This window comes from Zalophus californianus, chromosome 12, assembly GCF_009762305.2.
Source record: "Zalophus californianus isolate mZalCal1 chromosome 12, mZalCal1.pri.v2, whole genome shotgun sequence".
Lineage (NCBI taxonomy): Eukaryota > Metazoa > Chordata > Mammalia > Carnivora > Otariidae > Zalophus > Zalophus californianus.
In genome coordinates this window covers 83,937,106-83,950,445 of record NC_045606.1, presented here as the reverse complement: position 1 = coordinate 83,950,445, position 13,340 = coordinate 83,937,106, and the positions used below count along the sequence as shown (strand labels likewise).

At 39.2% G+C, this 13,340-nt stretch overlaps 1 protein-coding gene across 3 annotated transcripts in view; it reads left to right on the top strand.

Annotated features, from left to right (window-relative positions):
- UBE2H (ubiquitin conjugating enzyme E2 H) overlaps positions 1-13,340 on the top strand; it is a 108,228-nt gene that overhangs the window by 71,250 nt on the left and 23,638 nt on the right. For 2 of the 3 annotated variants that reach the window (XM_027573203.2, XM_027573204.2), the window contains 2 exons: positions 11,107-11,146; positions 12,527-12,579. The exons of the other annotated variant lie outside the window; for it this stretch is intronic. In XM_027573203.2, coding sequence (XP_027429004.1) covers positions 11,107-11,146; positions 12,527-12,579 — 93 coding nt within the window. The remainder of the gene's footprint in view (positions 1-11,106; positions 11,147-12,526; positions 12,580-13,340) is intronic. 3 annotated transcript variants of the gene reach the window in all.

The following is a 13,340-nucleotide window of genomic DNA, read 5'->3' as shown; positions in this document are numbered from 1 at the left end:
GTCTCCATCACACCATAGCTACTTTACTTAAACACTAGCATTCAAGAGAAAATTAAGAATTTGTCATTTTATCTTATTTTAAATGATTACTGGGTGGTTAGTATATTAATAGAACTGCATTTGACTAATTTCAGATAGAACTATAGAGTATTTTAGAATCTTTTGTAAATAACCTTAACCTTCCCTTAGTGTGGGAACTGTGTCACCACTTACACTTATTTTCATTTATACTTCTTAAAAATGGAAAGATCCAGCTAACAAGTCTAGAAACTAACTTCTGAAATACTGCCTATGTACATCTCCACGTTAACAGTGAGGAAGACTCTCTCCCAGGAGCAGGCTGCATGCATTGTGCGTCTGGATGGAAATGTGATGATAGAGCAGAGTAAGAGGAATGGTTGGTTGAGAACAAGATTCTGGAGGGACTGTTTAATAGTTTGCTTAATGTTGATAAAATGGCCAGGGGGAAAAACCACACTCATTCTGCAATGGAATTTGATGCCAATGGCATATAGCAAGAGTTACCAAACCATATGAGTAAATGAAGACAAAATGGAAAGGTCATGGACAATAACAATAGCTGGAATACTATGCTGAGCTCTGCCAGTGGCCTCTATGGTTAGGTCAGCTGTCCTCTTAATAGAATAGTTTAGATCTTCCTGTTTCAAGGAAACTGGATTAGATCATTTGTCAGAGTACCTTCTGAATCTCCCAATCTGTCAGAGGTTCTTAATTAGAAGATACTCTGATAATCAGTGCACCTTACTCTTTTTATTTGTGCCAGCAATTAAGGAAGGTGATTTAACCTTTTTCATTGTCAGAATAGCAGACACGTCTAGCATTATAAATTTTTAATTCACTATTGCCAGAAATTACCTCACAATATTTTTGGAATGGAATTTTATGGTATGACTAAACTATAGAGTATAGAATGTTTACCATTTGACTTTGTGTCTTCCTAGATGGAAACATTGTACAATTATCTCCTCAGGTGTGTTGTCAGGGGTGGACCAGGATTTGGAGTAGGGTATGTCATTTCTGAAAGGTTTGGGGTTAGTCATTTAAGAGAGGCCTGTTTGGACCATTATAGTTCCACAAATAGAATGAATTCTTAGACTGAGGAAGCAAAATTCCATTCAGATCACCTCTATACTTCTCTAGTTTCGTGACCTTGGTTTTGAATTTAGTTTCTGTCTCAGTTATATAATTGCTACTTTGTAGTGATCTATAGCTTTTGAATTCCAGTAGAGAGAAACAAGGTTCTAGTAGGAAAGTTTTGTAAAAGTTTTTGTTGTTGTTGTTGTTTAGATAATGCTATGAGAATGTAAGCCATTGTTAAAAGCTCCCTTTTTACTGCTGTTCTGAAAATGAAATTTTTCAAGATAGTTTTGTTTTTTTTTTTAGAGTGTATCTGGCAGCTGAAGCAGAACCTACTTTCTCAGAATATGGATACATTTTACACCATTTCTACTAGTCAGCCTCACAAATTTATTAGATACCAGCTGTGTGCAGGACATTATTCTAGGTGCTAGAGATACAGAGGTGAACACATTGCTCTCTTGACCCTTATATTCTTTGAGGAAAAAAGATAAAGCAAAAATTTAAAATGTCCGATAGCTTTATAGAGAATTGATGTGATGAAATTGACATAATAGCTACCTTAGATTAGGTGTTCAGGGAGGGCTTCTCTGACAAAGTAAATTTAAGCTTGAGGTTTAAGTGAAAAGGGAAAAAAAAATAAGCCAGCCCTGATCTTTAAGATCAGGGAAGAGAGCATTCCAAGCAGAAGAAATTGTGAGGACAAAGGCCCTGAGGCACATAGGAGCTTAGAATGCACAAGGAAGAAAGAAGGATGGGGAAACAGTGAAATAGGAGAGAGGGTCCAAGAGGCAGGCAGGGTGAGCTCCTGTAGGGCTTTGTAGGCCAGGTGAAAGGCTTGCATTTTATTTTTAATGCAATGGAAAAATCATTGAAAGGTTTTAAGCAGGTTTTAATGATCACTCTGTTATTGTGTGAAAAGAGTAGAAATACTGGTGGCTTGGATCAGGGTGTCAACAGTGAGAAACTGGTGTCTGGAATACATTGCCTTGAAGAAGTTTGGCTGTATGAAGGAAAGCACACAAAATGGGGGCAGATAAAAGGAAGGTTTTATTTTTTACCTCTGAAATGGGAAATTCTGAAGGATGTTGATGTGCTTGTTGTAGGGAGTTGTCTAGGAAAGAGGGAAATCTTGGTGATTGCTGGGGATCAGGAGGAGGACTGCAGGTCCAGTGCCTTCGAGATGTTAGAGGGGACCAGATCAGGACAGAAGTGGAGGACCTGTGTTTGGGAAGACCTGAAGCATGTGAGTAAACTCTTGAGGCAGGAAGAATGAGCACTGTGCCGGGGGGATTTTGATGGGAGCAATGAGGAATCCTCTCCATTGGCTCCCGTTTTCTCAAAGAAGATGGGCAGGGTGTTTAAGTCCAAGTGAGAAATGGAGGAGCAAAGGGAACGGGAGATTTGCAGAATAATGATAAAATGCACAAGTCATTGGAGAATGGGGACCAGGCAACTAGTGAAGGGAGAAAGGAAAATTACTGGTGATGTTGAATCCACAAAAGGTAATTGAGCATACTTTTTAAAGTTGGTGTGTACGCTGTGTCTCTCCTCCCTGCTAGCCCAGTAGATAGAAGCTCTGTGAAGGCAGTCCCTGGGTTTGTTCTAATACTCGTTCTCCTCACCTCAGGGTCTGATAACATTGCCTGCTCTGTACTGAGGTGAGGGCGTGAGCAAGTGAACGAAGGAGTGTTCAGTGGCGCCTTCAAGTCCAAGTACAGCGGATGTGAATGATGGGTTTCCTCCTGTTGTAGATGGGCATTTGGGGAGGGGAGAGGGCACGGGATTTGCAGAGGCTTGTTCAAAAGCGATGATGGCGATAGCTCTTAAATCTTAAACTAAGCAAGGAGAGGGGTGAAGATAGGAGGACTGGTAGGCGGGAAGAAAAGGGAGGGTCAGGAGTGTGGTGGGCAGGAGGTGCTGTGATTTTGGAGGTGAAGCTGTTTGTAAGACGACAACGTTCAAGGTATGTCCTGGCAGTGTGAGTGAGATGGGATAGAGGAAAGGTACACGGAGGAGAAGCTTCAGGAGCGGAGAGGACGGGGTGTGAGGAGTGTGGTCTGCATGGCTGATATCTCTGAAAATGACAGAGAGACTTGGGTGCCAGGTGCTGAAGTACTCAGTGATGGAAGAAGCTAGTGGTTAAATTGGCCCTATTAACAGAAAAACCCGCGAGCGTCTGTAACATATAAATTCATTCACCTTCATCTTGCTCTTAAGCCAGAATAAAAACGGTAGTGCACTTTCCCTCCCCCAGGCCACCTCTAAGGAGGGCCTTGCCTCTGTACAAGCTTGCTTCTGTCAGATTTGTCCACTTCCCTCTTGAAGCTGGCTTATGTCAGTTTTAATTCTGCCTTTGGCGATTCATTATTATATAATCTTTCCATTTGCTATATAAAAATTCCACCTAACTTGCTCTTTAGATTAGTTCCTACTTTAATTATAGTAGGTGACCTCTAGCTTTTGAGCTGGTTATTAATTTTGACATCTTTTTGGCATTAACTCCATTCCTTCTTTTTTTGGATTGTTATCATAATGAAAACATGTATTCTTGGCTTCCTCTTTCTTTAGTTAAACTGTGATTCTTCTAAAAACAATTAAGAGTGATGTCTTAGTTCCTTTGAAAAGCTTGTTCACCACAATTTAAGATTTGTTTCATATTTCTGGTGTTGTGAAAACCATATTGCTAGAAGGAACGTCACAGATTATATCACCCAGTTGCCTTATTTTAAGGATAGTAAAAATGAGGCTCCCTAAGGTGGAGATAAATCACTACTAACTAGTTGCAGAATCTGCCTTCTGGTTTCCAGTCTAGTGTTTTGCCCCCATCCCAAATGCAATTAGAACGGTCTTTTTAGTACTAAATGTTACAGTAACTGTATTTGCTATTTCCAGTGTGATGGGGTTATAGGAAGCCTAATATCCAGTAATCAACACAGCCTCTAATGCTCTGGACAGTTGGCTAAAGGTCTCAGAGAGGAGTATAGGTAGGGGCAGATATTTTCATTCTTAGGAAGAGGAAGGTGAGATGAAGTTGCTTGCCTGAGCTCATGAAGCTAATAGTAACCTTGAGTGCTTACTGTGGGCCGGTTGCTGGTCAGATGCAGTACATAGATTCATTTACTCTTCATAACAGCCCTGTGATGTATAGATACCAATATTAACCTAGATGAACCTAGCTTTATGAAGGAAGAAGCAAAGGCAAAGAGATTCAGTAACTCTTAACTTTCCCAAGGCTCACAGAGTAGATCTTAGGCAGTCTGACTGGAGCCTTATCTTTTAACCACGACTTTGTTTACTAAGAGTGGCCACGTGTGTTCTATACTGCCTCTGACCATGAGAATAAATACTGCCTGATTCAGACAGTGGTTTTAAGAATGATCAGAAGAGTGAAAGATAAATTGTGGAGAAAGGACAGAGATTACCATCTGTCAAAAATGAAACTACGGGAGAGTAGAGTTAAGGCTGCAGGTTTTGGTAATCTGCGAGGTTGGTAGCAGGGTTAGGCTGTTGAAGGATAACACTTCACCTTTTCTTAGTTATAAATGAACTTTTCTTATCCATCCAGCCCATTCCTCAGATTCCATATTATCAGAGAGAAAGGAAGAAACAGAAAAGAAGGACCCCTTGTTGAGTTTAGATCTCCTGAACACACACAGGATCAGTTCAGAAGTTCCCATGACACAGGGCATTGAGAGTGAGCTCCTTGCTTGGTTCCTCACCCAAGAAGAGACCGGCCCAGGTCCATCTCTCCTGAGTAGGAAAGGCTCAGCTCTCGGAAGAGACTTCTGCCCAGGTGCAGGCTGCCACGGGCTGGGCCTAGCTGTCTGAGGTAAGATGAAAATCTCTCTGAGCGTGTGTTCATGCACAAAGCTGACAGGATGGCTGTCGCTGGTGAAGCTGGCGGCATCCCCACCCCCTTTTTAGCCGAAACATCCCAACCCTGGTCACCTCCTGCATGCTAGGAATGGAGATTCAAGTTATTACCCTTAAAAAACATATAGTCCGAGATACTACTGCTAGGGGCGATAAGATTCAATCTTTAATAAGTATATTTTTAACAATTATATCGACTTTAAAAAAATAGAATTAATCAGTTTGCTTCTGAATAGTCTACTTTATGTGGGCATCTATCGTGAAGATGGAATATCAGAATAATTGAATGTATTCACTTACCATTTTCTCACAGGAATTCATAAACTTATAATTAAATTGCATCAGCCACAACTGCCTCAACCATCTGCAGTCCAAGCTCATTTTACCCCTGGGATAGAGCTAACCATTTTTGCTTTTGGTGTTTTTCACCTACTTACCTTAGGGTAGATTTACCTTGTTTCATGAGTCACTTGTTTAACCTTTCATTTCACAAGATTATTCTGAAGGAAATTTCTGTATTGATAACTGGCCCTAGGTATTTCATTCTGTCCACAAATTTGATCATTAAAAATATCCTCAGAAGTAAAGATTTTTTGCCACTTTTATTTACATATTGACCCCAATATCAGAAGTTACTCGAAAGTGCGTACAACTTTGTACAGATCTCTTCCTGCGATTAGACGCAGAAACAGGCTGAAATAAAAACCAGTTTTCTGCATGACTCGGCATGATGTTACTTTTCTCTATTAGCCTATGGGTCAAAAGATTTGTTATTCTAGAACAGTTGAGTATTGGAGTGTAACAAGCAAAAGCATGGCACATTTTTCTATTTTAATAATCTGTTCTTTTTTTTTTAAGATAAGTAGTTTTTTTTTAAACCTCAACTAAGCATGATTTGGATTCCTCCTCCAGGGTTATGTATCACCTGATTCCCTTCTGCTGAAAGATAGAGAACAGAGGTGGTGAACTTGTTAGCTAAACCTTTGTTCCTAATGTCCTCCCTTTTATAAGTGCCTGAGTCATGCCAGAGAATAATTGTCTAAAAGAGTCGAAGGAGTTCTGAATTTTATCTGGTCAAATCACTGAAATATATATATGATTAGAAAATGTCTGGTAGTGAATAAAATCTTAAATCATGTATATTAAAAATGACTTGCTGCTTCCACTTATCGTGTTTTCATAAAAGCAGTTTTCAAAATATGTTTTCTTAAAATAACTTCAAAATAGTTCGTGGTTGAATGGAAATGAGTGTTGGGAAAATTCTCTTGTTGCAGACGTATTCATTAGTGTGGTGATAGCATTGCCAAAAGGAAGGAAAACATGCCAGGGCAAACACGCTCAGTCCTGAGAATGTTCCCTCTCTGAATTCCTGGCCTGTTCTTTCTCCGTCTCCTCCCGTCCTTGTCCAGAAGTGCCATTGTTGCCATCGTTATCCAGAATGTAAGTGGCTTTGCCAGAAACGCTCCCCACAGCTTATTCAAGAGCAAATGTAAAGGAGATACACTCCTTTCTGTTTATGTGCTTTGGGTATTTTTCTAACAGTTGAAAAAGCCTGGTATAAGAAGAGATCATTGTAGTTTGGAGATGGTTTTTTGGGTAGAATTGGTGTGGCTGAATTTGTTCCTCAAAGGCAAGGTTATAAACTCTCTGCCAACTCTGGAATAGTCTGTGGATTTTGTGTCTCGTCGTGGTATTTTAGCATGTTGTTAGCTTTGTATTATATGCTCCCGAATATTTCTGTGCCTAAAAATAATGCCTTGCAGAATTAATTTCCTTTATGGACTTAACTATTGGACATTTCCCCTAAAGTCCTCTGTTGTCAGAGCTCTGGCCATTGTTATCAAATCCTGGATTGTTACAGCTAATAGTCCCTTTATTAAAGGAATAAGAGTGGAGATTTTGGAGATCATACAGTCCAGCTATTTTCATGTAAAGACAAAGGCCCACAGAAGTGAAGTGATCTAGCCAAGGCCTGCACTTAATAGCAGGGTTGGGACCAAAACTCAAGTCCCTTTTAAGACTTTTCTCTTTCCTGTTTGATTTTGCCCTCTGTCCCAGAGCTCAGATGATGTTTTATACTTAGCAGGGGCACTGGGGACTGGGCGCCAACCCATTTGTTGCTAAGACTGTGTTTACCTAGAGTTCTTTTTGGCGCTCTCTATTATGTACTCTTGGATTCAACCAAGCCAAAATCTTGACTTAATTGAAAACAGTGTGGAAACTGTATTGATTCCAAATGTAATCTCCAGGCCTTGTACCAGGAGGGAGGCACCTTAATCTTTCAGAGACCGTTTTGGTAAGCATTTAAAGCTCTTATGACCCTAGCTGTTTTCTTGACTTAACACCTTTGAGGTTCCCTGTGACATCAGATTGTTGAAGATCCATTCTTACCATAGGAGAGACAGCCCACTCCATTTTGCTCCAGATCTTTGTTTTGTCCCCAGCACTGAAGTGCTGTGACCTGATTGAGCTGTTTCATCTTCACCTTTTTTTTTTTTTAAAGGAGATAAGGCTTTTGTTAAAACAAAAATCTTAAAGAGGGACTGTATGTATCATTGCTCTAGCTAAGTCTCTGGCTTCCCACCTCAGAATGATTTAAAATCCATATCCTTAGAAGGGCCCACAAATGCTCATCACCTCTCTGACCTCACTTCTAGGCTTCTCCTTATTCACTGTGCTTCAGCCTCACCAGGCTCTCTGCTGGTCTTCAAACATTTCAAGCAAACTCCTGATACATTTTGAACTTGGCTGTTCATGTTGTATAGACACTCTTCCCCTGGATACTGAATGATTCCTCCCTTGCCTCCTTCGAATCGACACCTTCTCCATAAGGCCCTCCCTGACCATCCCATTTAAAACTGCAGCCCCCACCCCAGCATTCCTATCCCAGTCCCCTTTGCTGTGTTTTTCTCCGTAACACTTGGCACCTTCTAGCATAGCACTTCTGTCTTCAAAGAGCTCTCCAGGCGCTTCTTAAGTTTTGGCATTGGGGACCTCTGCCATAGATGTTGCTTGACTAGGTGTTAACGCTTGAGACATCTAGCAGAAGCAGGATTTTAAGCATCAAGAATGAATTTTAAGTTCTTGTGTCCTCAAGCCAAAGTACTCTCCATATAATAGAATGAGTCTCTTGAATTAAACCATCTAGTGGCTAAACATTGGTGTTTCCCACTCATCAGGAAGTTTCTTGGCAGTTGTGATTAGCAGTATATTCCTATATGTAACTGATCTTGAAGATCACATGCCTTACAACCTGAAGATCTTTTGATTTTTTTTTTTTTTGTAATGAATTTACTTATACAGGAGTGAGATTTGAGATCAGATAAAATAGTTGATTTTCCTTAAAATAGTTCAGCATTAGATAGCCTATGTATAATTAGGTCTGTTGTAGAATGTTTGCTACTGTTTATAATTTTTTAACTTACACAATGTAGAAATTTTGAGAAGTCAGAGTAATATTAATGCGGGAGTCTCTCAAAGTTGACTACTGTTGACACTTGGTTGTTTCCTTCTAGCTTTTTTACATTGCTGTGATCCCACTTCTGGTACGGGATTTGGGGGATGGGGTGGTGATGTGATTTGAAAAGAGTAATGGAGAAAATATTCCCACCATGTAGAATTAACCACTGTTAACAGTTGTATATGTTTGCTATCTATGTGCACACTTAAAAAGAGCAAATAATATACAAGCACATTACCTCTTTTTAAAAGGAATATAGTGTTATAGATTCTTCTTTAATCACCATTCCCATTCTGTTCCTCATTCCCACCATGACCTTGACCCTGCACCCTCACTGAAATAATTACTTCGGTAAGTTTGGTATATGTTGGTCCAGTACACTTTTCTGTACTTTTGTTGCCACAGAGATAGGTAGTGTTGCTTTTAGTTTATCTAAATGGTATCATACTGTAAATATCATTCTGCAACTTTTTTTTTTCTCCCTTTCAGCTATGGGTCTATCCAAATTGATACTTACCTACCTAGTTCATTACTTTGGCTGTATAGGACTCCCAGTATATGGATGTACTATAGTTTCTCCAGTGCCTTTTGATAGGATTGCATTTGGTTCTTGACTTTTATAAATAATGCTGGAACAAATATCCTCATGGTTCTTCCTGATACATTTATTAGTGTTTTTCTAAGGTCATGTAGAATTGTTATCCTCTTAACATTTATATTGGCTTAGTTAAATCTCTTCAATAAACACTATACTTCATAAATCCAGACTTGGAAGCATCTTATTTCCTTAATGAAAAATTAATATGAAATAGTAATTGGACACAAGGCATTTCTTTTTGCATCAGAGTAATTTAAACATTGCATGGGCTCTCTTGATAGGAATAGAGAAAACATGAGGCTATTTCAACACAAAAGATTAAAGAACAAAAATTAGAAGCATAGTTAGTGTTGGAGTGACTGGAGCAAACAAAGATTAGAATACCCGGGATTTTGTATTCTTAAATCTGTTTCCTAAGTCTAGAGAAGTTTCTTAGATTGTCCGAGATGACCTTTGTCGAAACTCATCCTTGAGGACCCTCCTCCAATGCCCCTTCTCTGCATTTTTCCGATACCTTCCTCTTCCCCTTCTCATGCCCTCCATTATGTCAGTTCTTTGTGCTCACTGCACTTACTGCCTTGTGTCTTGTCCTGCTGCTGCCGTGACCTCCTGGAGAATAACGTACTGCCTGACTTACCTTGTGCCCTGAGCAAGCACAGTGCCTGGCAAACAGGTGTTGACCAAGTATATTTTGAGTGAAGGAAAGAGAAACGTGAGGTGGGGGCAGAGACGTAAGAGAGGGTGGGATTGGGGGGGACATAGGGTCACTTCAGTAGGGAACTTAAATTTACTAAAAGTATGAAACAGAATAAGGAAGTCTTGAAATGAGATAAGGATGATAAAATGACATCTCTGACAGTGGACCTCTGCTTTAGCATATTGTCATTTGCATATATACAAACTGATTAAATCCCTGATTCTAATTGAAGAAAAAATTAGTTTCTCTTTGGAATTTAAATGTCAGTTATGTTTGTTAAAGTCTAGGGATGCCTGGCTGGCTCAGTCAGTAGAGCATGCGACCCTTGATCTCAGGGTTGTGAGTTCAAGCACCACGTTGGGTGTGGAGAGATTATACTTAAAAACAAAATCTTTAGGGGCGCCTGGGTGGCTCAGTCGTTAAGCGTCTGCCTTCGGCTCAGGTCATGATCCCAGGGTCCTGAGATCGATCGGGCTCCCTGCTCTGTGGGAAGCCTGCTTCTCCCTCTCTCACTCCCCCTGCTTGTGTTCCCTCTCTCGCTGTCTCTGTCAAATAAATAAATAAAATCTTTAAAAATAAATAAAATCTTTATATATATATATATATATATATATATATATATATATATATATATATATATATTCTCTCTATATAGTCTCTCTTTATTTTTCTAGGAATAAATCAAAAAACTTGAATCCCTGACAGATACAGCCATCTGACAGATTTTTTTTTTTTAACTCCTTGCCTCATTTCTTGGTTGCCCCAATTTTAATCAAAACTAGGTTTCCTGGAATGAGTAGACTAAAGTTAAAGGAAATATTTTGGTCACTATTCTTATGAAATCCTTTGTGGTTTGGAAGCGGTGCTCCTTTAGTGTTTCAACAGCTTCATTCATGTTCCGCACACAGTGTAGCAGTATGATACCAGTAACTGAGCTTCAGAAGGAGAAGTTCAAATGCAGAACCTCTAAATTTAGAGATTGAACAATAAAACCTTTGGGAGGGAAGTCAGAGTAGCTTTCTTAACTTTCGGATGAAAGTAATCGGCACTAGTTATAACCCATTTAGTACTACAAATTTTCTTGGCAAGTACCTTCATAGCTCCGAAAAGATTCTCTTGATTATTTTGTATATAAGAAGCTACATTGCTCTCAAAGTTTGCTTATTTTTTAAATAGAACTCTTGATGTGTTTTAAGTGATTGACACTGTCAGGAGAATATATAGTCTTAACCAGTAACCAAACATCTAAGATTAAAAATAATGAGTTATGGGTATCATCAACTTTTTCCAATACTGAAATTGTTTCCAGTACTGAAATACTTAAACGAATTGTTCTCTGGACACTTTTTTGCTGCTAATTAACATTTCTTTTTACAGGATTCATGAATAAAATTTTCCATCCCAACATTGATGAAGCGTAAGTAACTATTTAAAAATGTTAAATCTTAGCAGCAACTGCTCTTATTAGCGTTCATCTCTCTCTCTCCATTATTAAAAAAAGCCTCAATTATCTTTTTGGATTTTATCAACAGAGAGGACTGTGTGGTCACTTAAACTATGGAGTTCCAGGGTTATTGATACTCTAAACCACTTAGCGCAAACCCTGCTGTTGGGTTGCTTAGTTTTTCCACTGTCGTGAGTGGGTCCTTCATTTCCTGCGATACCTAACTAGCATTTGTATTACTCCACATCTCCGTTCTCTTCATGTGGACGCAATTCAGAGATCAGTTTTCTGTATACAGAATTACTATTTTCAGCCCTTAAAGTGTTTCTTAGTTCTTAAGAGTAAAGCAAACATGAATGGCTGTAGTTTTATTTCAGTTAATCTACCCTTTCTTTCCTTCTAATATTTTATTAGTGATACTTGAAGATGTGCCTCCTATTACATACTTTCGATGCTGTTTGCAATACATGATTTTTTCCTGCGGTTTTTCCTCGTCACGGCACTAAGTTCTGCTGTTACACACATACACATGAGGTATTCTGAACTCTGTGAGTGGGTTGTACACACATACCATGCCCTGTTGTCCTTTTATACTTCTTTGTATCGGTCATCCTAACAACAAGGATGTTCTGTTACGTAACCACAGTATAGTCGTCAGGTTCACGAACTGAATATCAATACAGTACTTTTTAATCTGCCACATTACAGCAGTGTACCTTTTTGGCACTTTTTTTCCCCCCTCAGTGAAGGATCAGCCCAGGACCATGTATTGCATTTACTTGTCATGTTTCTTTAAACTACTTTAATCTGGAATAGTTCCTCAGCTTTTTTAACGTTGACATTTTTAAAAGAATATGGATCAGTTATTTTAAAGACCGTCCCTCAGTTTCGGGTTGTCTGGTGTTTCCTCATTAGATCCAGAGGATGCACTTCAGGCCAGAAAACCACAAAGTGTGATTGTGCCCTCAGGGTCCTGGGGAGACACACAGGTGTGTCTGCGCGTGCACGGCCCCCCCCCCCCCCCCCATGTGAATTTTCATGAAGGTGTTGTCTGGTCTCTTCATTGTATAGTTGTGGGTTTTTCCTTTCAGTCTCTAAGGAAACACTAATACTGTAAATATTCTGCTCCTCATACTTTTCCTTTCCTAATTGGGCTTCTTTCTATTCTTTCTTTTCTTCTCTTCCTTTCTCTTTTTTTCTTTCTCTCTCTCTCTCTCTTTCTTTCTTTCTTTCTTTCTTTCTTTTTAATGATCTGTTAAAGGTGCTTTTCTTGATAAATAAAATTAGTTGCCAGATACATGCGACTAGCTTTCTTAATTTTTTAAAAAATGCCATTCTTTCCATCTGTTTCAGGTCAGGAACTGTGTGTCTAGATGTAATTAATCAAACTTGGACAGCTCTTTATGGTGAGTTTGGCCATGGAATATTTTTTAGAGATGTTGAGACACTGCCTAAAAAATGTTGTTTGGCTTTTCTTCTCTGGTTTAAGATTTTTTGTTGGGAATGGGAAGGGATGATGAGGGCCTGGATGGGAAAGTTTGATCAGTGAAAAAAGTATTTTCTCTGAAGTACAAACTTTGATTTAGCAGTGGAAGTTTAAGATAATCTTGTGACATTCTGAACTTAAGGTATAGTGATGTACAATACACATGTAAACATTGTATATGTGTATGTATTCAGAAGCACACTATATACCTGTTTACTTGTAATAACTTTGAATTTTGGAAAAACTCCTAGGAATGTCCCTGTTAAATGAGATGGTGTATTAAGAGGTTTGGGGAGTCTTCTGCTTTTGAAGCCCAAAGAATAATTTAGCCTTGCCTCAGTGCTGAAATCAACATCTCCTCTCTTATGATGAATCACAATACATCACGATACAATGCTAAGTATCACAGAGAAATATAAGGAATATATCAGGCCTTCTCTCCCTGAGCTTGTAACTTGGTTGGGGAGCTAAAATATTTTGAAATATACTGAATTCGGGATACAACAAACTAATCTGTATTCCCCCACATGTCCAAGTTCTCAGGCATCACAGACTCTTTGCTCTCATGCCCCCACCCCATGAGGCTTCCCCTGATGCTCCAGCTGCAAGCGATCTCCGCACACGCCTACATTTTATTTCCCTTTTCTGTGGCCCACTTATACTTTGTACCTGTGTGTGTTG